The 27,026-nt window shown below is 38.3% G+C and overlaps 1 protein-coding gene and 1 long non-coding RNA gene across 22 annotated transcripts in view; one reads left to right on the forward strand and one right to left on the reverse strand.

Moving 5' to 3' along the window:
- The window catches only part of LOC106871305 (uncharacterized), a 193,210-nt gene extending 170,164 nt beyond the window's left edge, over positions 1 to 23,046 (reverse strand). For 13 of the 21 annotated variants that reach the window (XM_089363568.1, XM_089363550.1, XM_089363547.1 and 10 more), the window contains exon 1: positions 21,494 to 21,866. In XM_089363568.1, the coding sequence (XP_089219694.1) occupies positions 21,494 to 21,729 (236 nt within the window). In that variant the 5' untranslated portion in view covers positions 21,730 to 21,866. Of the gene's footprint in view, positions 1 to 21,493 lie in introns of all 21 variants that reach the window. The other 8 variants (XM_089363556.1, XM_089363567.1, XM_089363551.1 and 5 more) reach the window with 7 other exon arrangements.
- On the forward strand, positions 1,269 to 5,789 carry LOC149132438 (uncharacterized). Its single transcript, XR_016244434.1, has 2 exons — positions 1,269 to 1,448; positions 5,448 to 5,789. It is a non-coding gene; the product is annotated as an uncharacterized LOC149132438 (long non-coding RNA).
- Positions 23,047 to 27,026: the final 3,980 nt, after the last annotated feature.

Consider the following 27,026-nt stretch of genomic DNA (forward strand, 5'->3'; position numbering starts at 1 on the left):
ACATGTACGTCATATATAAATATTGAGACTGATCAGTCGAAAGAATATTGGTGAAACTTAGAAATTGAAACAGTCACCAGGTTAAGGCACAACTGGCCAGATATTATTGCCGGATTACAAAGAAAAGATATGTTCTGTTGTGGGAATCAGCTGCCCTCTGGACACCAATGTGGTTGGGAAGATACAGGGCCATTGATAAATAGTTTGCAGATCCAGGACCCAAGATACACTTTCAGTTTCATACCTATAATTATTGGAGCAACAGGACCTGTCTGGAGCAAAGTATGGCTGAACATGGGATCTTGAGGAGAGAATGTAAATCCTTAATTCATACACTACAGATGATCCTGATATTGAGGATTATAAAAATCTGCAAGCTTTCCAAAGATTTAAAGGACGAAGAACAAAACAAGAGACTTTCCTTCACAACCTTACTACCAAGTCAGTGACCAGTCAGTGGTGTTGGTGGTGGTGGTAGTGGTGGTGGCAGTGGTGGCGGTCATGTGTTAGATGATGATGATGGTGATGAGTGTGAGAGTGATAGTGATGTTGGTGGTGGAGGGGATGGATATGATAGTGATGATGGTGTGACGGTGATGGTGGTCAGTGAAGGAGGTGGGGATACTGGCGGTGGTAGCAGTGATGATGATGAGTGTTTAAGTGGTAGCAATGGTGGTTGTGGTATTGGTGGTGGTGGTGGTGGTGTTTGTGCGTGTGTGTGTGTGGGGGTTGATGCCGGTCATGGTGGTGGTGGTGATAATATTGATGATGATGATGGTGATGGTGGTGAGGGCAGTAGTGACAGTTATGAAAAGGATGAATGATGGTGGTGGTGGTGATAGTGGTGGTGGTGGCAATGGTGGTGGTGGCAATGGTGGTTCTAAGAGTGACAGCAGCTCATGGTCACGGTGGTAGTGTTGACGGTGAACAGTTACAATCACAATGCTTAGCACATCACAATGGTAAGTGGTCACGATGGTAGTATTAGTATCAGTGGTGTATGGCAACGACAGCAGTGGCAGTGGTGGTGGTGGTGGTGGTGGCGGTGGTGGTGGTGGCGAACGGTACAATCGATGTCTGCAACTTTCTCCTGTGTTTGCATTAACATTTTCATAAGCTCTACACATGTGCTGTATACATGTTTGTGGGCGTATAACAAGCTGTGTGCCGTGTGGGTTTGTGGGTGTATAATGAACTCTAGTATATATATGTGCGCTTGTCAGTATGTGTATATATAATGAGGCAGTCAGGTCACGAGAAACATAGATTGATTGCAAAATGTGGGGGGGGGGGGACGGAGGAGAGAGAGGAAAGTAGATGAAATGCAAAGAAAAGGGGGAAAAAAAACAGTTTAAAATATACAGTCATTGATTATTTCTCTGTTGAACGAAGACGAGAGAATGAGTTTTGAGGCTAACTTCATCAAACTAACGAGTCTTTGCTATTATGTAAGTCACAGCTCTCTTCATTCTGTTCATTAATCTTTTAAACTGAAAATTTTTCTAGCAACAAAACCGAGGAAATGAAAACAGGTTGGCAAATAATAACTAATTATTTGTTATACAACAAATTTTCCAGGCATCATTAATTATTTAAAACATATCAAAATCATTAAAGGGATTAGCTAAATGCCAAATTCAAAATTATTGGAGATAAACTTTACTCCCCACCTTAGTCCCCACCTCCACTCTATCTTTCTGTTTTGTTGTTGTTTATTTTCGTTGATTTCCTCAAAACATGTACGTCTCCTAGTTTCACTTTCACGTATAACATCAAACACCATTATACTTCCTCACGTATTGTTCTGCCACCCATTCCCTACTCTGCCACTTTGTGTTCTTCTTCCTCTTGTTAAATGTGCTGAGAACATTCACACGGCAACAGAATTCACCAGGAAGGTGTGACGGTGTGATGGTGTTCTCGCATGTCTTTCCTGTAAATATGAACCGTAAGCGTTTTTACTTTGGCGTTTTTACTTTGGCGTTTTTACTTTGGCGCCAATGAAAGCTTCCAACTTTATGGTAATTAACAACAAGATAGCAAACTGATTAAATTTACTTCACTAAAAATGAAGAAAACACTCATCAGCTACACAGTACTCCCACTGCTGACAGCAGAGACCAATATATCTGCGTCTAGTGTTATGTAGAATTCAGTAGCTCATCACTTCACTTCCGACTGTGTCTATTTACCACAAACATGGCAAGACCATGCTGGGTGTATGTGGCTCAGCTGGAGCATGGCAAGTCCTCTGACTTATAGGATCCTGTCAAAGCATCCAACCCATGCCAGTATGAAGGACAGGTAAAACTTTGTTAGCAAGTGTACATATATGATGATGATGATTATTGTGTTTGTGTGTGTATGTGTGTGTGTGTGTGTGTAAAACAATCTAATAGTCTAAAACATAAATTTATTATCACATAGTCGAAATGGTAAGCACCAAAATGTCTTCTAATATCACAATATTGACAAGTTTCCGTGGCTATATCTCTTTAGGAATTACTGGTCCATTGACTTTTAAGATTTACCAATTTTATTCCTGGCAAGCATTTCGTGTAGATCAAGGTGGTAAAGCAGCATAAAAACCAACATTTTGCCTTTCACAACTTGGTTCCTCCGTTCAGACATTACACAATAAATACGAAATCAATGAGTAAATACACAAGATGAAGTATAGAAAATTTTCAATTGGAGATCATCAATAAATGATTGACTGAGAGGCGTTACCGTTTCTTCTTCCTTATGTTTGGATTCGATGATAATTCCTCTCTCCACTCCTTGCTTCCAGCCTTCACCTCGATCTTTTGATGTTTATTATCTTTTAATTGACAGCCAGAAAGAGCCACCAACACCACAAGTCGGCTCTGCTAATATTGCAGTATCGTTTCATAACTATTGATTCAGAATGTACACCTTTGTTTGTGCATGCGTGCGTGTGTTTACTTGTGTGTAGTGGTGTGTGTGTGCAGTGGTGTGTGTATGCAGTGGTGTGTGTATGCAGTGGTGTGTGTGTGTGTGTGTGTGTGTGAATGTCTAATCTTTGTTTTGTATCATCTTTCTGGTTAGAAAGGCTACACAAAATGGGAGAGGGTCAGCAATTGGCAGCCGTTTGGCAGAATTGAGGTTGTTGGGAAAAGGGAAAGGAAGGAAGGAAGGAAAGGAAGGAAGGAAGGAAGGAAGGAATTGGGAAAGTGGGGGAGACAAGCAGAGGAAAAGTCTTGCAATGTTTCAAGGAAATGCATGTCATCTCCAATATGAAGAATTACATAACTATTTAACAGGACATAATACATCACATGTTTATGACAACATTCGGAATTAATATGGTCGAGTAGAGAGACTCAAAGAATCAAAGACAGGTTGGTAATGCTCATGGTGGAGGCTTTTATGTGGCGGTGGGGGGGGGGAGAATATCAGAAAGGAGACTAGAAAATAGGTCAGATGGGAAAATAGGTCAGATGAACACTTCGAGTCCCAAGACCTCAATCATGCCAAGTTGTTTAAGAAGTCTGGTTCATAACCCTTTGGTCCTGGGTTCAATCCCATGGCATGGTACTTTGGTTGAATGTCTTCTAATATAGCTTCAGGCTGACCAAATGCCCCAGGGAGTGGAATTTGATGGAGAGAAGCTGTGAAGAAACTCGTAGTATTATGTGATGAGTTCTCCCAACAATTTTAAGATGAGTATGCAGTTGTTCAATCACCTGCATGACTCATTCATTGAATTAACATGCAAAGTGGCTGAGTACTCCACAGACATGTGTATCCTTAACATAATTCTCAAGTATAATTAGCATGACATAGTGTGACAAAGTGGAGGCACACGGCTTAGTGGTTAGAGTGTTGGGTTCATGACTGTAAGATTGTTGTTTCAATTCCTGGACCGGGCGATGCATTGTGTTCTTGAGCAAAACACTTCACTTCACGTCACTGCAGTCCACTCAGCTGGCAAACATGGAGTAACCTGGTGATGGAACTGCCAGGCCATCCATTAACTTACAGGGAAACAAACAACAATGACTTCATTATATATCTTCTCTGCCCCTCCTCTTTCTTTAAAGTTTTTGTTTTTAATTTTTTTTTAATAAAATGTTGAAGTTGAGATTTGAGAGATTTGACTGCTATGTCTAGCATGCAGATCTTATGACCACATAGATGCTCCCTCACAGGTTTGTAAACTACAAAGGTAAAAATCGTTTGATGTCTAATTGAAGAAAAAACTGTTTGAAGATTGTTACTTTTTAGCCCCAGGTCAGCAATGACTGAGCTGGATTAGAATGAAAGGCTCTCCAGCTATGATCATCCTGTCTTTTATTCAAGCAGTAAATCAAAGACGACATTTTCCTCTTTCTTCTTTCAATCTCTGCACTGCATCCATGCTGTGTTTATTCAAACAGATTGGATTTTCTTCTTTTTTCTCTCTCTTTTTTTTTTTTTTTTTGAAGTCTAATATTTATTCTATTGGTCTCTTTAGCAGAACTGCTAAGTTGTAGGTAAATAAACAAACCAACACCAGTTGTCAAAACAGTGAGAGGACAAACACACACACAGATACACACGCACACACACACACATACAAGCACAATCATGACAGGCTTCCACACAGTTTCCATCCATCACTTGCAAAGCATTGGTCAGCCTGGTGCATAGAAGACGCTTGCCCAAGGTACCATGCAGTGGGATTGAACCCAAAACCATCATTGCAAAGCAAGCTTTTTAACCACACAGTCATGCTTATGCCTTGAACAAACAAAAAAAAAATCAATCAATCAATCAATAAATAAATAGAGGACAGCAGGAGATGAATTGATGGGGGTTTAGCTACTATTTCTAGCATCATTGGTTCATCGTAAACAATAGAAGTCAAAAGGTTAGACATATCTAATTGAAGTAAAAACAGAATAAATTTTTTTTTAAAAATGCCAATCTCATTGAGGTTGATTCTGCCATCTATTTTCGGTCATAATAGATTATAGTCATGACAGAACGGTGGAATCGGTGAAAAAGACTCAAGTTTAAATACTAAGAAATCTGTGAAAGGTAAAGAATTCTTTTAGCAGACCAATCATTTGTTCTGACAACTTTAATCATATCGCAGATTTCTTCATGTGGCTCTGTCATCTTTGGAATCGGCTATTAGTTTCGTTTGGCATACAACTCAAATTCGATTTTACCATATTCTTATTTTATTTCATTTTATTTCTTTTATTTTATCATCATCATCATCATCATCATCATAGTCCTTATTTTTTTTTCTGTCATTTTATTTTTATTTATTTTTATTCTTCTTCAAAAGACCTAGAAATTATTAATCTTTCAGCTCACAGGAAGATCAGAATATTGGAAGATAATAGAATGTTTACTGCTTTTTTCTGTTTTATTATTATTATTATCATCATCATCATTATTTTTCTTCTTTTTCTTTTTTTTTTTTTTTTCGTTAGCATCATGCAAAACAGGAGGACAGTGAGAGTAACTATGTCGATCATCTTGGTTTAAATAACATAACTGAAGAAGAAACGGTAAAGTCAAAGAGATTGGCAATGGCAGAGAAACAACTGAAGGAACTGAAGAAAGAGTTGCCAAAGATCATATTGAATCTAAAAGAAAGAATGCCAGCACTGGAATAGAAAACCTTTTTGGTTATTTATTTATTTTTTTCTTACAATAATTTACAAGAACAAAAAGATATGAAAAATATGGACCTAAACTGCACTTGAAACAAGAGAGAGATAGATATGGAAGAAAAAAATAATATTAAAACTAACAATGGAATTTTTTTGGTTCTTTTGTTGTTGTTGTTGTTTTTGCGGGGGGTGAGGAGGTATGATGGGGGGTGGGGGTGTTGTTTCTGAATAGAATATTTTTTCTCTTTCAACAAATTGTTGTATCAAAACTCTATCATCTTCTCTCCTTGGTTGAAAGGACAAAGAAAGCGATTCTCCCTTTGTAGAGATGTTTGCATTTTGGGGGCTTTGTTTCGTTTCGTGTTGTTAATTGCATCTTTTTTGTCCTGTGTGTGTGTATGTGTGTGTGTGTGTGCGTGTGTGTGCATATGTGTTGAGGAAGTAAAAATAGAAGAATGAAGGAAAAAGAAAGAAGACAAAGTTTGGATGTTGTCAGTGAAGTTGATATAATTTGTATATTAGAGAAAATGGCTTAAGACAAAGGAGAGGGGGTGGAGATGGGGAGAGCTAGATGTAACAAGATCATTGATTGTGACAACGGTGATGATGATGATGATGATGGTGGTAGTGGTGGCAGAGGTGTGTGGTGGTTGGATAGCAGTGACGTTGATAGCAGTGGTGATGGCAGTGGTCAAGGCCAAATATGGTGGAGGTGGTGGTGTGGTGTTGGGAGGGATATCGATGGTTCTTGATGGTGAAAATGGTTATGATGACATCAGTGGTCATGAATGGTCGAGCTGATGGCTGGTGCACCCGTGGTATTGATGGTGCTAGAAGTGATGTCGATGACGATGGAATGGTTGAGTGGGGGGGAAGGTATGGGTATCAGGTGTGATGTCAGTGGTTCTGCATCATTGAGCTAGTATTATGCTAGTGATGATGTCACTGGTCATGGATGGTTGAATTGGTGGTGCTGGCGGTGATGTCAATGGTTGTAGAATGGTGGAGCTGGTAAAAGAGGAGCTTGCAATCAGAAAATGTAACATGAAGTCCATAGATTTCCTCTTTACTCTTATGCTCCATTCCATGAGATGTTTTGAATCCTAATCCTAATCTTGGCACTCTTTCTTCATAAACCAGGTTCATTCCATAGAGAACGATGCATTCTACACAAGACCTGAAGAAAGCAAGCCTTGTTGATTTTAAAATACTTGATTGCCAGATGTGAAGCTTCTTACAGATAGTCCAAGCTAACCCCTTCACTGTAAGGAAGACTTTCTTACTGCTAGTAACATAGGACCCAAACTCGATTACTTCTGATTTTATCCCACAATATCCTGATCTCCCTATTTGTTTCCTGAGATTTTCATTCGGTTGATTCATAGCCCCACATTACCTTGACCAGTCTGCTCTCAAATTACTCATACACGCACACCCTACAAATGGTCACCTGTATATTTTGTAAGCACAACAATTTAGTTGACTTTTAAGACCTTTTAACATTTTTCTCTTCATAATGAACTCCCATCACGTATGTCATCTGCACATTGTCTCAGAAAAAAGTAAAAAGAAATGAAGTGTGAAGAAAATGGTGCTGGTTTGTTTCGGCAAAAATGGTAAGATGACATCTATGAGTTTGTAGAAGTTTATAATGCCAAGGAGAGAGAGAAACAGAATGTTTTAAGATTAACCTTCCACCTGAGAGAGAGAGAGAGAGGAAAAGAATAAATTCCAACAGAGATAGGCTTACAAATATTTTTGCAAACTAAGCCTCATATATCAATTCCTAACCCTATTCCTAACTCTAATAATGATCCCTAAATTTAATAACACAAAGCATATCCTTAGTCCTAGCCTTAAGCTTATGCCTGACCCTCAGTCCTGAATGTGTTCATGACCCTCAGAAAGTGACAGGTTAAGCTGTTTGGTTGGGGCTGATCAAACGGAGCCTCCAAAGGAAGCAGATCTATTTCCTATCACCACTGTGTCTTTTTGTTTGAATATCAGGGAATTTCTTCAAACGATCCACATAATCAAAGAGATAACAGTTGCAGGAATCATGTTAACAACTTCCACCAAATTCTTATTCAATGCATACACGATCTTCATGTTCAATATTGCAGTTTTTAATCAATTGTTACCATGCTGATGGTATTGTGTTAGAACACCCCCCCCCCCCCGCTCCCGTTGTAGCATAGCACTGACTCAAATAATGGTTTCTACATTGATGATAATGTAGGGGGTGGGGAGAGTTAGTTCCTTACCATTAACTAAATTAACAGTTACAGTATTTAGGTTTGGTGGTGCAAATTGGAGCATTAGGGATACTGTGTGGAAGACCTTGTACCATGATACCACTAACTTAAAATAAATACTGGGATTGATTTTTTTGATTAACCATACAAGGCAGTGCTCCTGCATGGCCATAGCCCAATGACTGGAATAAGGAAATGATAAAAAAAGTAAACATGTAAGGGAGTGATAACATGCCTGACGAAGCAAAACAAAAAATAGATATAGAAGAAAACAAACGAGGATGGGCTGGCATGGTTGGAACACCTTTGATCATAGTCTTGCTTAAACAACAACAATGGTGTGAGCGACTCTACATCACAGAGACACAGATGCCATAAGGAATCCCTGTATTAGCACAACACTACTAATCTTGAAAGACGGAGATTTTGTTGATTTCATTGACCCCCCCCTCCCCCAGTGCATGATTGGTACTCATTACATGGCTGCCTCCACCCCCGTCTTCAGATAAATGAAAGGCAAAACTAACCTCAGAAGGATTTGAACTCAGAACATTAGAAAATCCTACGAGATATGCAGCCTCATGTTCTACCATTGCTACCATCCGCTGTCTTCATGGACATTATATTGGCAGATCAAGGAAACAAATTTGTCGATGAGGAGTTTACTCAAACGAAGAAATTTAAATGTGGGTACAGGTATGGTTGTGTGGTTGAGAAGTTTGCTTTGGGTTCAATCTTACTGGGCAGTACCCTGGGTGAGTTTCTTTTATACTAACCTCTAGTTCACCAATGCCTTGTTAACAGCACTTCTTAGATGGGAACTGTGTGGAAACCCATGTTATAGTATTGATTATCTTTTTGCTGTTGTATATTAGCAAACATGTCTGGAATATTTGCGAGAAACATTTTTGTAGTGAGAAAATTTGCCACAGGAAAATTCACAGAAAGAAATTTCACCTTACAGGAAAATTCGCCGAAAGACAAGTTCATCGTACAGATAATAATAAAATGTATCATATCAGAAAAATTTTTAAATGAAAAAAAAAAAAGAATGATAAAAAGTTTTATAAAAGAATTAAATAGTCAAGTCTTTATTCAATGACAAACATAAAAAAAAATGTAATGAGGTCATTCAAAAACATGAAAATTCCAAGTAATGCTGCACAAATAATGCACATTTTGCTGCAGATTTATTCTTTTTTACGGTGAATTTTCCTGCAGTAAAATTTCTCAGTGAATTTTCCTGCGGCAAAAATGTTTATGGCAAAATTTCCGATGACCATTAGCAAAGGATTTAAACATTGGTGAAATAACTGAGGAAAAGCAAAAAAACACTGATGTTGTGATGTTACTTCTTATATAAATTTTGCACCAAGTTACTCAGATCCTCGTTTGGTAGTCTTGCTCTCGCAAATGCAATGCACATGAAAATAACAATCATCATCATTATCATCATGATCATTGTCATCGTCATCATCATCGCTGTTTTCATCATGGGCATCATCACCATTGTCATCATCATCATCATCATCATCACCACCACCACCGTCATTGTCATCGTTAACATCGTCACCATCATTTTATGTTTGCACCCCTCGTCAGCATGGGTTGGACAGGTTGTCATCACAGTTGAAATCATTTCTCATCGGAGGCTGCTGCTTCCAGAGACTGGTACACATACGAGTCATTTGACTTGGTTTCTATGGCTGGATACCTTTCTTAGCCCCAACCACTCTAAACAATGTACTAGGTGCATTTTGTGGCATCCAGACTAGGGAGACTGAATAAACTGTGGTGGGACAGAGCTAAAGGGATCTCACAACCCTATACTTTCTCTTATGAATATAAAGAAAAAATAACATAAATAATAAAAACTAGGCATGAGACGAAAGTGAATGACCTCAGTTCTTTCAGTTATGTCCTCCCATATCTTTTGCTACAACCATCAGAGAAAGAAAAACTATTTGCCATTCCAAAGCAAGGCAGCAGTGCAATTCTCAAGATGATTCAGCTAAAAACCATATTTATCCGATACGACAGCTGTTCAACAAAACTCCACAAGTCAACAATACTTGGACACTAAATGAACACATGCAAGACGGTTTCAGCATCTTGTGAGCATCTTAGACAAACCAAACTGATGGCATTGCTGTGCAGGTAACATTTACCCTGAACCAGAAATGTCTTTGGTAGCACTGCCAGTTTTAAAATTTCTGCCAGTTGTTCGTAGTTTTAACCCTTTGCCATTTATGTTACTCTCTCAAATGAAATGATTGTTTAGTCTCCTTGTTTTAATTGATCATGCGTTATCTCATAGCTTTGAGATTTTGATGAGGTGCCAGTTAATTTTTGGAATGGCATTGTAGGGTTGGTATGAGAGGCCAGATCGAGCCAGTCTGAACATAAAAACAGAATATTTTGGCCAGATACGGTTCATTTAGATCCTAAAGGGTGAAGCTGAAAAGATCTTCAGACTAGATTTTCCAGTTGATCTTCATTGATCACTAGAATCAATAAAGTAAGTACCAGTTGGGCACTGGGGTTGATCTAATCAGCTTCCTCACATGAAATTGCTGGCCTTGTGCCAAAATTTGAAGCCCATATTTTAACCACCTCATGAACCCTGAAAGGATGAAAGGCAAAGTTGACCTTGGCAGAATTTGAACTCAGAACATAATGCCGGATGAAGTGCCACATAGCACTTTACCTGGTGTGCTAACCATTCTGCCTGTTCACTGCCTGGAGTGGTGGCTGAAATATTATTGTAGCTGAGTGTACAGTAGTGAAGTTGGTAGCAGCTGTAGTAGTGCAGTAGTGGCTTTAGTAATGTTGTAGTACTTATAGTAATATGGTGGTGACCATAGTAGAGTGGTAGATGTTATATTGGTGTATTAATTATGAGTGGTTGTGGATATGGATATAGTAATGTGGTTATGGCTTTGACAGTATAGTCGGATGTATTGTAGAGGTGTGAAGATAGAGTGCATGTAGTAGTATGGTGATGGGTGACGTAGTCAGGGTAGTGGTAGAAGTACTGAGATGCAGGAAGTGGTAACAATTGATATGATGGGTGGGGTGCTTTTGTGGTCTGCTTGTGGCTATAGTGATATTGTAGTGGTAGTGGTGGTGGTTGTGGTGGTAGTAGTAGTAGTAGTAGTAGTAGTAGTAGTAGTAGTCTTTATTGACGATATGGAAAATCGAAAATGCAAAGTAAAGCTCCTATCACAAAAAACAACAAAAATAAATAAATCAATCAATAAGATAGCAAACAAAAATTAATTGAAAAAGATAATTGAATGATGGTTGATGAGATAAAGAGGCTGCGGTATTCATATTCCACACAGCCACCCAGTTAGCCCCTAAGCCAACCAGTCACTCAGCAATCTAGCTAGCTACCCAGCCATCTGGTTAGCCACTGAGCCACCCAGCTGGCCACCCAGCCACTCAGCTAGCAACCTAGCCACCTGGTTAGCCACCCGGCTAGTCGGTGAGCCTCCCAGCAAACTACCTAGTCACTCAGATGGCCACCCAGCCACCCAGTCGCTCAGCTGGTCACCCACCCAGCTCACCACCTAACCACCCAGCTCACCACTCAGCCACCCAGCTCACCACTCAGCCACCCAGCTCATTACCCAGCCACCCAGCTCACTATTCAGCTAGCCACCTGTCTAGCCACCCAACAAACCAATTATCTCAAACATGTAACACTTTAACTTGTTGTTATAGCACACACACCTCCACCTCACCAATCCCTAACCACCTATGGTTGTTGTTGTTGTTGTTGTCATTTAGCTTTTGGTGTGTGGCGGGGAACAGCGTTGATCCACCATGCCCATGATGAAAGACATTCTGACTGTGATCATCCTACCTTTTCCTTATATGCCCAAGGTGCCTTGCAGTGGGACTGAACCCAAAAGTACATGAATGCAAAGTTTTGGGGTTTGTTCTTTTTTTTTAACATGGGAGATCCTTAGAGGAAGGGAGCAGTGCCTATAGCATTTGCAAAGCCTCTCAAGTTGGGACCATTAATGTTCCATTTAGACCAATGGTTCTCAACTGACGGGCACAAAACCCTTAACACTTTCGTAACCATACTTATTTTGAGATGTTCTGTGTTTCTTTCAATTAATTTTAGATATAACAAAGAATTTAGTAAAACAACTTAGTTATCATTAAGCTAGGGTTAGGAGCATAAGTTGTGACGAAGGTTTGGTGGAAGATTTTAATTCAAAACTTATGAAAACAAGACATTTGAACTACAGAGCCAGAAGTGGTTTCAGCCGGGTTGGTATCAAAAGGGTTAAGAATTGTTTCTCTATCATATATCTTATAAGAGGGGGCCACAAGAGTAAAATAAGAATCAAAATGATCTTTAGGTTAAAAAATGGTCAAAGAACATTGATTGAAACTGTTGCAAGTCAATTCTTGCAGGAAAGTGATGCGAAGGAAGGAAATTCCAGAGGGATGATGTCCTGGTTGGAAAGGACTTGGCATGTGTGTGTGTTTGTTATTTGTGTGTGTGTGCATGTGTGTCTGTGTGTCTTTATGCTTGTTCCTCATCACCACTTGACAACTGCTGATGGTTTGTTTATATCCCCAGTTCACCAAAAGAGAATGGTAAAACACCAGCTCTTGACCCTAAAAGTTAAGTACCAAGGTCAATTTGTTTGACTAAACCCATCAGGGTGGTGCCCCAGCATGGTCGTAGTCCAATGACTGAAAGAAATAAAAGATAAAAGACAACTCAAAGCCCTCCAACCAGCAGGACAGTCACCGTTGCTATCCACCAGGTTCAGAGCATGTACAAAAAGCTATGGGCATTGTCCCTCCCTCTGTGATTACAAGACCATCAATTTACTCAAAGGAATGTCAATTTAAGATAGCATAATTAACCCTCAGCATTTAATTGGTGCTTATTTAATTAACCTTGAAAAGAGAGAGAGTAAACGAAGCAGGTTCCTGATGGTGTGTGATCTGCTAGAAATAGCTGCCAGAAATCCCTTAAATCACATCCAGCTTAAAAATATGGAAGGACACGTTTACATAAAAGATAATGATTTTATTCAATCTATGTTTGAATAAAAGATGGGGTGGTCATCATTGGAAAGCCTTTAACCAGGAGTCTGCCAAATCAGAAATGACAAAACAACATCAACAACCATTTTCATTTCTTTCTGTCTGTCTGTCTGTCTGTCTCTCTCTCTCTCTCTCATTTTCTTCCTCTGTGTGTGTGTGTGTGTTTGTGTGTGTGTCTCTCTTTCCCTCTCTCTCTCTCTCTATTTGTCTCACTCTTTCTTGTTCCCTCCCTTGCTCTCTCTCTCTCTTTCTTTCTCTCTCTCTTTCTTTCTCTCTATTTGTCTCACTCTCCCTTGCTCCCTTCCCTGCTCTCTCTCTCTCTTTCTCTCCCCCCTCTCTCTCTTTCTCTCTCTCTCTCTCTCTCTCTAATTAGGCTGTTATATTAACATACATGATGATGAGTGCAGAAGATAATTACAGCGCACGGAGAATGCACGATGGTGGGAAGAATGCTGAGGAGGGGCAGTGGAGGTTGAAGGAGCCGTGTGAGGGGAGAGACTGAGAAGGACATGGGCTGCAGGGAAAGGGATGGGATTAGAACTCACGACAGTGTGGCCCCCACAGAACAAGTGGATCACAGAATGAGACCAAGGGGCAACGTTATGTATGGAAGAACAAGGATGTAACCCAAGGCAGAAAGGAGGAAAAAGGAAAAACAGAAGCAGGCAGGTTAAAACAATGATAATGATGATGGTGGTGGTGGTGGTGGTGGTGGTGGTGACAGTGATGATGACAGCAACGACAATGATGATGATGATTATGAAAGGTAGTGATGCTTATGATGGTGGTGGTGATGATGATGATGATAATGATGACGATGTTGATGATGATGACGATGATGATTTTGATGATGATGATTTTGATGATGATGATGACGATGATGATGATTATGATAATGATGATGATGATTATGATGATGATGGCGATGATGATTATGATGATGATGACGATGATGACAATGATGATTATGAAAGGTAGTGATGTTTACGATGATGGTGGTGATGATGATGATGATGATGATGATGAGTGGTGGTGGTTTTAATATCTATAAAAGATTTATTAATATTTATCGGAAAAACATTACGTACAGCTTGTGCTGAAGTACATCACCTGCTACCACTACCGCCACCACCAACACTACACCTACATTTACTACTACTACTACTACTACTGTCACAGCTATCACCTGGACTAAACTGCCACTACTAGTAATACAACCACAACTACCACCAATACCACTAGCACAACCATCATCACTATCACTAACACCACCACTAGCAACTACTACCAATATCTGAAATTGTTGGGGAGGGGACAAATCGATTACATCGACCCCAGTGTATAACTGGTACTTAATTTATTGACCCCCAAAAGGATGAAAGGAAAAGTCGACCTTGGTGGAATTTGAACTCTGAATGTAAAGACAGACAAAATACCGCTAAGCATTTTGCCCGGTGTGCTAACGATTTAGCCAGCTCGCCGCATTAAGATGGGCAAAATGATGCAAAGCATTTTGCCTGATGTGCTAATGATTGTGTAAGTTTACCACCTTTTATACAAGACAAGAAATACTGAGGAGGGGGGGAGGTTAGTTGATTAAATCAATCCTAATACAAGGCTATTGATTTGCTTTATCGACCTTGAAGAGATCGAGAGCAAAACTGACTCAGGCAGGATTTGAACTCAGAATGTAGAATGCGGGAATAAACACTGCACGACATTTTCCTCAATGTTCTGCTGCTCGTGTCAATCCTCTGCACTTTTGGCAGTAAATCTGCTCTCCCCAGCCCTGATCCATCCGAGATAACTAAACATATGAGCAATAAGCTCTTTCATACAACCAAAGTACATAAAAAACCTTAAAGGTGCCAAGTGATTTACTTGCAGCAGGAAAATTAAAGAATGGTGCCAGCAACACCAAGAACAGGGCCTTCCCCATCATCTACTATAAAATGCTGACTATATGAGGGAAAGATGCCTTTGTGTAAGATATTGCCCCTGCCAAATTGTAGCTGATCATCTTGGACTGCTGCCAAGAGGGTCTCTCCTAACTTTACAAACTTATCCAACCCACCACTACTCAGCCAAGTGTAATTGGAACACTTCAATTATTTGTGTGTGTAAACATTATTGTATAGAAGTATATAAATACTTATACACACCCACACATACACACACTCACAAACACACACACATACTTTTATATACGGATAATTACATATGCCAACATGCAGCAATACACAATGGCATGTATGCATGTGCATGGGTGAGTTCATACACATACACACACATTGATAAATAGATAGATGGATAAATAGAGAAAGAGAGAATGGATTGAAAGGAAGAGAGAGAGGGGGAGAGAAAGAAAGAGAGAGAGGGGAGGGAGAGAGAGAGAGAGAGAGACTTACGGAGCGATACGATGCAAAGACAACTTTGTAGATAGCTAAATAGATTCATAAGTAGAAATATAGGTGTGTATGTATGTATGTGTGTGTGTATAGATAGATAGATAGAGAGGAGAAAATTATACACACACATACATATGTGATGATGATGATGATGATGATACATATGTATGTATCAGTTATATATGTATGTATGTATGTGTGTATGTCCTCCAACCAAACCTTGAGCAAGATGACCATTCCATTTGTGACCACCCTGCCAGGCAAGGTGTATCCAACATCTACTCTGTACAATATCGTACATTGTAATACATTTACACTTAAGCTACATTAATCTCATTATAATTAATTAATGTAAACTCTAGTTAAGAATAATTGCTATTATTAAATTCTGATTGAACTGAAATAATTATAATTATTAAATCTCTAAACCATTTCATTATATTCTTTATGTAGAATAACATACATGCACACACACACACACACATAAAAGTATGCATGTATATACATTTGTATATGTGTATATATATATATATATATATATATATATATACAGAGAGAGAGAGAGAGAGATGATAGAAGGATAGATAGATAGATAGATAGATAGACAGATACATACATATATACATATCTCTCTTTCTCTCACTCTCTCTGTATATATATATATATATATATATATATATATATATATATATACACACACACATATAGGGTAGATAAATAGATAGATAGATAGATAAATAAAGACATATATATACATACATACATATATATATTTATATATATATATGTGTGTGTGTGTGTGTGTGTGTGTGTGTGTGTGTGTGTGTGTGTGTGTGTGTGTATACATTCTATTTTTCCTCAGTGTCGAATTAATACACCTTGTTTGTTTGTTGCTCTTTAACCTGTTTTCGTATTTTATTTTATTTTGCTATATTTTTAAACTATATATATATAGATATACATATACATATATACATATATGTGTTTGTATGTCTGTGTGTTAAATGTGAATTTAAATGTTCATAGATTTGTAAGTGGAGTTTCAAGCCGATTCAAATGAATGCCTTCAGGCAACTTTAAACATAATTAATGATGAGATGAAAATTTTAAATCCTACAAGGCTAATATATAGCGGATCCAGTGAAGTAGTAAACAATATGTGTAGATATGTGCGTGTGTGTGTGTACATATATATATATATATATATATATATATATATACACACACACACACATATCTATCTATTAAAGCATCTGTCTCTATTTGTCTTAATCTATCTATCTATCTATCAACCAATCCATCAAACAATCAATCAATCTATCTATCTATCTATTAATTTATATATATATATATATATATATATATATATATATATGTATGTATGTATGTATGTATATATATGCACATACATATATGAATGTTTTCTTCTACATTAAACATTTTTTAATCAGGAGCATTTTTAGGAGAAAATCTGGGTACTTGTGCATGAATTGCAGAATATTTGTGTGTGTTTATATGCTTACATCCATGTACACCTGTGTATGTATGCCCCAAACATAAAAAACAGAGGGTGTGATAGTTCCTTAATATTCTTGTATACTCCAACAGGTATGTCACTTTTCCAGTGGTCAGTGTGTCACAGATGGACTGGGATTTTGGCTCTGAAGATATGAGACCATCAGCTAAATCTTCACTTTTTGAATTCAAGGCACCTGGATCACATGAATCTATTACAATTATTGTCCTCTCGGTCAAGCAAAGTTTGCACTGTGTTGCTCCCATTGAGGTATGACCTAGATTATTCCACCAGCCCCCAGTTAATTTTGTATGGCATCCCCTCTTCTTTTAATCGCCATATATATAGCTGTTAATGTTGTAACAGTGCGCCTCTCTGGGATCTTAAAAAGGACCTGTTGTTTAAAGGTACCCTCCATTGCTCCAACATATTTCCATGTATTGGACACAACCTCTGCTTCATAAACTACTGCCTCAGAATTGTACTGACCATACGTTAGGCACTGACTGTTAACCCTTCTATTAACCAAACACAGTGATATTTCCCCATGACCAGACATGTTTTTACAGCAGATTGGTGACACAACTATCATGCAATGTCATCACAAGGAGACAGTAACATACACACCCACATATGGGTACATGTGTATGTATTTATGTATATATATATATATATATATATATATATATATATATATACACATACATACACACACACACACACATACATACATATATATATATATATATATATATATATATATATATATACAGACACACACAATGGGCTTCTTCCAATTTCTGTTGACAAATCCACTCAAAAAGTTTTGGTTGACCCAAGACTATACTAGAGAACACTTCCCCAAGTTACCATGCAGTGGGACTGAACCTGCAGTGATGTCTTTTGGAAAATAATTTTTATGACACACCTACACCTGTGGTTATATAGATATCATATTGATATAAATAAATATAGTTGTGTGTGTATGTATGGACACATGTTATACACACATTAATAGATCATATGTATACATATATAAATTGATTAATATATTAAAGTTTATGTAAATTAATATATACTTATAAATTAATAAGACCTCTCTCTCTCTCTCTCTCTCTCTCTCTCTCTCTCTATATATATATATATATATATATATGTATATATATATATATATATATATATATATATATATTGATCACAAACATACATGATAGATATGCAAACATAGAAAATTTAACTATTTCTTCATAGAAAAAAAAAAAAGATGAACAACCTTAGTTGATTTTCAGACCTTATTGGGGTCTTATCAGTGGTGTTTACCTCACTAGCCTAATCCTAGAGAAATAAGCAGCTAATCTGTCTATATATGCAACAAATCCAGTAACTTCAGAGAACTGGAGCTACTAATTTGCATACTGTAGGTTTTTAACAATTTGTTTAATATCATTGTTATCATCATCATCATTATCATCACCATCATCATCGTTTAATGTCTGCTTTCCATGCTGGTATGCATTGGACTGTTTGACTGGGGACTAGCAAGCCAGAAGGCTGCACCAGGCTCCAATCTGATCTAGCAAGGTTTCTACAGCTGGATGCCCTTCCTAACACCAACCACTCCGAGAGTGTAGTGGGTGCTTTTTTACGTGCCACCAGCACAGGAGCCAGTCAGGTAGCACTGACATTAACCACATTCAGATGGTGTTTTTTACGTGCCACTGGCATGGGGAGCCAGTCAGGTAACACTGACATCGACTCATCTTATATAACAATTGTATATATAATACTCATTATATATATAATATTTATTGATTTCGACAACCAATATTCAGTTGTTTGATTCAATGAATGACAAAATCTTCAAGTTAATTAAAGACTTCCAGGAAAGTATCTGCTTGACTCAGTGACAGAGCAATGAAAGGAAAATCAAACCTAATCATTGGGATTGTGAAGAAGGTAGCAACTTAACCATTTGGCTGATGTTTTCTTCCCAACCTCATGGGCCAAGGTTCTGTCCCACTGCATGGCACCATGGGCAAATGTCATTTACTATATCCTCATGTATGTATGTATGTGTGTGTGTGTATGTATGTATGTATGTGAGTGTGAGCATGTGTGCCTTTGCTTCACCTTGTCTTGATATCACATGATTGTTGTAAATGCTTGACATTGATTTCCAACATTCACTGCAAACATTGCCTGGTCGTGGGAAAATATTGCGTTGCTTGGAAACAAGGGTTGGTGACAGGAAAAGCATCCAGCCAAAGACAAGCTGCATCAATAAATTTGATCCATGCCAGCATGGAAAAGTGGACATTAAAACAATGCTGATGATGATGATGACATATGTATAGGTGCAAGTGTGACTTTTTGATTAACAACTTCACTTCGTAACCATGTGTTCTTGGGTTCAATTCTATTGTATGGTACCCTGTGTGTATGTTTTAGTAGATGGAAACAAAAGCCCATCATTCATAACACACACACACACACACATATATTTATACACATGCACAGGCATGGCCATGTGGTAAGAAGCATGCTTCCCAACCACATGGTTCCGGGCACAGTCCCACTGCATGGCACCTTGGGCGTGTGTCTTCTACCATAGCCATGGGCCAACCAAAGCCTTTGAGTGGACTGGGTAGATGGAAACTGAAAGAAGCCCGTCATATATATGTGCATATCTATGTGTGTGTGCCTTTATGTCTGTGTTTATAACCGCCCCATGGCCGCTCAACAACTGACGTTAATGAGCCCATGTCCCTGTTACCTAGCAGTTCAGCAAAACAGACCAATGGAATAAGTACTAGGCTTAAAAAATAAATCCTGGGGTCGATTTGTTCCACTAACATCCTTCAAGGTGATGCTCCAGCATGGCTGCAGTCAAATGACTGCTACATATAAAAGAATAAAAGAATGTGTGTGTGTGTGTATACATATATATACATATCTATGTGTGTATGTATATGTACATATATATGTGTGTGTATGTGTGCGTGTTCGTGTCTATCCATGTCTAGACATCATGTGATGTTTGTAAATGAGAATCATCGTTTTACAAGCAAGGCTGTCCTTTTCCAGTCTTCTGGAAAGAGCACATCTGACCATGGGGAGAAGATATTACCTTGTTCAGAAGCAGGCAAGGGTCAGTGACAGGAAGGGCATCCAGCCGTAGAAAATCTGCTTCAACAAATTCCATCTGACCCATGCAAGCATGGAAAAGGGAACGTTAAAGCAGTGAAGATGTGTGTGCATATATATGCACACACACACACACACACATATATATATATATATATGCATATATATGTGTGTGTGTGTGTGTATATGCGTGTGTGTGTGTGTATAATATATATATATATATTTATATATATACATACACACAAGCATATATATACATACATATATGTGTGCATATATATATACATATATATATATATGTGTGTGCATGCATGTATGTATGAGTGTACACACACACACACACACACACACATAAATATACATGCATGCATACATGTAAAAATATATATGAACGTATATGTGATTATGTGTGTGTATGCCTAGACACAATTAACATACTTATATGTCTGTATACGCATAAATAATAAGTATGTATATCAGAATTTTTACTTCAATTTTGTGTATATATACATACACATGTGTGAGTAGTGTATATAGATATGTGTGTGTCTGTGAATATAAGTATATTAATTGTTGTGTGTATAAACCTCCGCCCATTCGATGTTCGACTTATTCCACGGCTGATATAAATGTGCAAACGTGAAGGTGGCAGTTTCAAATGCCTCTCCCTACAGGTAACAACACTGAGTATAGGAATACTACTACTACTACTACTACCAGTAGTAGTAGTAGTAGTAGTAGTAGTAGAGTTGGTGTGGTGATAATGGTGGTGAAGGTGGTGATTGTGGTGGTGGTGGTGGTAGTAGTAGTCGTAGTAGTAGTAGAAGTATTAGTAGTAGTAGTAGAGTTGGTGTGGTGATAATGGTGGTGTTATAGTGGTGGTGGTGGTGGTGGTGGAAGTAGTAACATTAGTGAGGGTGACGGTAGTTGTAGCAGCAGGAGTAGCAGCAGCTGCTTCTCCTGCAGATGTCAAAGCGGCAATTATAATAAGTGTTAATGAAGATTTGTTAATGAGGTTAAGATTCTGTGAAGAAATTGGCAGGTAGAGACGGACGTGATGTGGTGATGTTTATGGAATTGGTAAATGGAGCAATGCAATGCGTTCTCCCACACACTATCAACGACTGAATATATATATATATATATATATATATATACACAGATAGAGAGAGAGAGAGAGAGAGAGAGAGAGAAATGGAAAGATAGATAGATAGGTAGATAGATGAATGGATGGATGGAAGCATGGATGGGTGGATATGTAACTAGATAGATATATTGTTATACAGGTAGATAGATAGATAAATGGGTAAATAGGCATACAGGAAGATAGATAGATAGATAGATGGATAGGTAGATAGATAGATATATAGATAGAGATAGATAGATAGAGATAGATAGATAGAGATAGATAGATAGGTAGGTAGATGAACAGAGTGGCAGAAAATAGAGTGAAGATCCACTTACCTGACTCGTGTGGTCTCGTCCATTTGTATTTGTTTGGCTCTGTCGATGACGGATCGAATCTGAGCGATCTCGTCCTCTGTCAGGTGACTAAGATCCGGTTGAGGGGGTTCGACAGGGGATGAGTGTTGGCTCGACGCCGCCGACGATCGACGGACCGATCCGAAAGAGTACACCGAGTGACCTTCCGATGCTGGGGTAGTCGCATTCGACGCAGGCTGGCTGGTTTCGTTTCCCATATTAGACACCTAATGTTTACCCCTGCTCGTGGGGCGCTTTGTATTTTTTGTCTATATCTCACAATCTTACTCTTTCTTTCTCTCTCTGAGGTGTGAGTATTTGCTCGTGTAACCATATATGTGTATATGTATATACATATACATATAAAGATGTGTGCCTTTATGTGTGCATGTATATTTGTGTAAATATATACGTCTCTGTGTGTGTCGGTGTGTTTATATATGTAGTTTTATGTGTGATGGTGTATGTGCGTGTGTGTGGCTTGCTCTCGCTCTTTCTCTTTCTAAGTTCACTCACAACCCTTATATATTTGTATGTGTATATGTATATATATATATATAGTTATCTCTATCGTTAACTTGGTTTCTCTACTTTCACATTCACTATGCTTCTGTCTATTTTACACCATGCATACATAAATACATATAACTATATATATATATATATATATATATATTTATTCTATACCACCCGATCTACTTATATATATATATATATATATATATATGTATATATATATATATATATATACACACACACACTCACTCACTCACGCACGCACTCACGCTTTACTTTAATCTGTTCCCTTTAAATCGTTTCCAAATTAAATTGCTTACTTGATTATTTTTCTCCTCCGAAATCACTGAAATATTTCTCCTAGGTCTTTAAAGGAATAATTCGTTGAAATTCCTCATCGATAACGAAGCCCTTGGCCCTGTTCCTTTTTCTTTTTTTTTTCCTCTTTCGCTTTCTTTTTATCTTCTGTTTTGCCATCAAATGTCGTCTGGTATGCTATTGTTTTACACTCAACTGATTTAAATAAAAGATTAAAAATATGGTATTCACAGACAATATTTGTGTAGTCACTATGTGTACGTGTATATAATTATATATATATATATATATTTAGATATATATATATAGATATAAAGTCCGGTGGTTTACAAATTTTTATATGTACACACACATTTAAATATGCATGAGTGTACGTCTGTGTCTATCTAGATGTCTATTTCGAATCTCACATGGAGCTCATATACACACGAATCTATGAAATATATATGTAATATATATATTGATATATACACGTAATTCTTTATCTCTTACACACAAAAGGATTGACAGTCTATGAGACGATGAACTTAAAGTACATGTATACTAAACCATTTAACACACCATTAGAAAGAGAAAGAGTGAGACAGTGTTTCAAACACATACACACATACTAATAAAGGTACATACATATATACATACACACACACACACACTCATACACACACAAATCACACTCACACACTCACACACACACACACACACACACACACAGATAGATATCGATAGATGTATGTGTGTAAAAAAGATGGAGCGAGGTGGGACAATTTCAAACCATCGACATCATTGATAAAGATGGGAACATGATTACAGTGAAGAAGACATTAAGATAAATGAACGATGGGAGAAAAGTGCAGATAAATCCGAAGCTGCTGTTGGTAATAAATTTTTTTCCTTGCCAGGAGCAAGTATTGTTGCTGTCTCCGTCATCTTGAACGTTTTGTGTCACCTGCTTGCGGATACTGCCCGAGACACACCACACTCTCATATATAGAGTGAGAGCTCTGAGTGAGAGTGTGAGTGCAGGTGTGCAGGCGTAACTTACGTGCGGCGGTCAATATCGCCTTACGCCGACACAACGCCTGTTTTACATGTGTGTATTTCTATTTATATATATATATATATATATATATATATATATTTGTATAAGCCTATATGTGTTTGTATCTATACATTTATATGTGTGTCGTGTGTATGTATCTATAATATATGTGTGCATGTGCGTGCGCGTGTGCGTGTGTGTGCGTGTGTGCGTGTGTGTGTGTGTGTGTGTGTAGTTAGGTCCGATGTGATTGATGTCAATCTTCCGTCTGATGTGCTCAGAAGAAGAGACGGTGCCAAAGGGGAAAGAAAATCGGAGCGGGAGGCGGGGGAGTGTCCTGATGTCTCTTTCCTTATCTGAGATGCTGCTCGTCTGCTAGCGAGCTCAGTTGCTTTCTTTTGATGCAATATATATTTTTCTTTTTCTCTCTCAATCACGCCATTGACAACCTCGTCATCATCATCATCATCACCACCGTTATAACGGAGAGATTGGCCAGCGGGAACTTCTGTACTTTACTACATTAGCGGGCCTACACACGCATTTGAAGGACCACACATGCATTTTACTTACACACACAACACGTGTATACTTAAAGAGAAATCTACGTGGTTATAGCCTTAAACACACACAGACATACACATGCATACACACTGTCACATCACATACCTAAGTTTTGTGACACACACACACACAAATACTCAGTTTATGTGCACGTGCAATGCCCTCAAAATATATACATATACACGCACACACAGAGTAGTTTTTTGTCTTTGTTTTTATTAGTTGTTAATTTTATTCGTATTATTTGTTTGATTTTTGTTTTTGATTATTATTAAGCTTTCTTTTAATCAAATATATCGTATTATTGTTGTTATTATTAATAATGTTATTATTATTTGTTATCGTGAGTAGAGGCACTCAGCTGAGGCGGGAGGCGGCGCAGCGGCGGTGGTGGCGGCAGCGGATTGTCTTGTAACGATGATGAGATGAAATGGAGGTGTGTGTGTGTTTGTGTGTCAACTGTGATAGCTAAGATGGACGACGGCGATGTTGATGATAATGATGAAGATAATATTGGTGATAATGATAATTGTAGTTGTGGTGGTGATTATAATGGTCAATAAGGCAGAAAACTACTGTTGCTGCTGCTGTTGTAGCCATGGTAGCAGGTTGCTTGCTGTTATTGCTGCTGCTGTTGCTGCACACAACCTCCTACAAACGCCACTCACACTCATGCTCACACTCAACATTTCAGCAGACGATAACTCGTTTTCATTGATGAATATGAAACACATTCGCTCTACATTCTTTCTTGCTCATTGCAGCCAACTGCAGTAATGCAGAATTCGTCACAACATCAAAAGAATGCACATATGAAATTGCACATTTTCAATATGGCATTTTCCACATACTTCCTTTTGGATTATTATTTCTTTTTATCGCATTATTTCATTTTTTCTCTCTGTTTTCCATAATTCCTTTTTTTTTTTTTTACCTTTTGGTTAAATGGCTCCTATTCCACTTTTTCCCCGTGTAAACATACACAGTTCCATATTCTCCTCGGTTAAAAATTCAATAAAGTTCATTATATAATTTGATTTTCTAATAGATACGAGTCTTTTATTTTTGAAATTTTTTTCATTCAATAAATTTTCGTGAAATTATCAAATATTTCTCCAAAAATTGGTTCTTTCTAAAATTGAAACAGTCACATTTTGTGAAATTATTTCGATTGTTAGTTCATTTGAATTTCAGATATTTTTGTCTTCTTTTTGCATCACAGCTCCATTAAACACACATATATTGAAGAATTCAATGATATGTAAATGTATGTATATTTATATATATATATATATATATATATATATATACGCAAAAATTAATGTTTAAAATTAATGTATAAATTTTTTTTTTTTCGCGGAAGAAACCAGTCTTTAAAATATCGAATAGAAAGCTGTCAAAATAACAGATAACAATGATAACAATAACAGATAATAACTGATAACAATAAAAGATTAGAAAAACAATAATAACAACAAATATATAGAGAACAATCAAGATGTCTCTTTTGTGGAGGCTGACTAGCTATACGCCCGTTAACATTAGCGAGTTATCTGCACGACAGTTGCTCTCCTCTTACACGCACACTTTTGTCTTTCTGTCTCTCTCTCTCTCTCTAGTGGAGACTGGTTATACGTTCGTTTCCAAAGTGAGCTATCTGCACGAAGATGCCCGGCTACTGTAGTAGGCTATCTGCACGATAACATGATTCCTTATTGTTTTTCTATGTTTTCTTACAAATGTCTCTTGTATCCCTATTGGAGAATATCAGACTATACGTCCGTCCAATCCATCGTGCTATCTGCACGGCAACTCTCCGTTGCCCCCTCACTCGTTCACATTGGTTCTTTTTTCCTTTCTCTCTGTAATGGCAGATAACTGACTATTCACCCGTCTCCCCAGACAGGTTACCTGTACGGTACATCTCTTGCCTTCTTCAGAAGTGGTCCCATCCAAATCGTATCTAACTCAACCGACGGCTGCAATTGTAAACACGTTCGATCCCCAGGCTCGTCAGCTGACAATTGCTTCTTTTTTTCTTAATCCAAATACATCAACGAAAATGGTTCTGGATAACAGAAAACAATCACAACAATAATCAACAGAAATTTACTAATTGTTGATGTGCAGCATTTTGTAATTAATCTCACAGCTGCTGCTGCTGCTGCTGCTGCTGCTGCTCTGCTCTAATTGTTGCAACTATTGCAGCTGTCGTTGCTGCTGTTGCTGCTGATGTTAATGCACTTATCCCTGCTGCTCCACTTGCTGCATATCCCGGTGCTGCCGTTGATGCACTTATCACTGATGCTCTTCTTGCTGCAGCTATTGCTGCTGCTGCTGCTGTTGATGATGATGATGCCGTTATTACCCCTGCTGTTGTTTTAGTTGTTTGTAGATACTGCTACTACTACTACTACTACTACTACCGATGCATGCTGCTGATGTTGCTGCTCTTTGTATCTGGTCCTATCGATCTGTGAGAACTGTAACGCCGCCGCCGCCACCACCACCACCACTACTACTACCACCAAACACTGCCACCATCACCACAACCACTATCCCTTCCATTACAACCAACACCGCCGCCACCACCATCGCCACCACCACCACCACCATCACCACCAACAATAACAACACAACTGGCAACACCATTTTTATCGCTGCCCCTGCTGCTACTACTACTACCACTACTACTACTGCTGCTGCTGCTACTACAACGATCACATCCACCACCGCCACCTCCATCACCAGTACTGTTACGCTACTAGCATAACCAAGTACTCCACCGTCACCATCGTTATCATCATCATCACCACCTCCAACGTTGGCATCATCACCATCACCATCACCACCTGTGCTCAATTAAGGATCTCGTCTATGGTTGTTCTACCTGCTAGTAAGAGCAGCTAAATCTCACACAAATCACATCCTAACAACTTAGGGAAACAGATATTGTACAATGGGGGGGAGGGTCGTGGACTCCCTGCAAGGAGACAATGAAAAGATAAACCAGGTTGGTCACCCGGTTGGGATGGCTTTGATCATAGGGGCTCTCGTTCAGGGCTAGCCTGGGGCTAA

This window comes from Octopus bimaculoides, chromosome 15, assembly GCF_046866305.1.
Source record: "Octopus bimaculoides isolate indiv1 chromosome 15, ASM4686630v1, whole genome shotgun sequence".
In the NCBI taxonomy this organism is placed as follows: domain Eukaryota; kingdom Metazoa; phylum Mollusca; class Cephalopoda; order Octopoda; family Octopodidae; genus Octopus; species Octopus bimaculoides.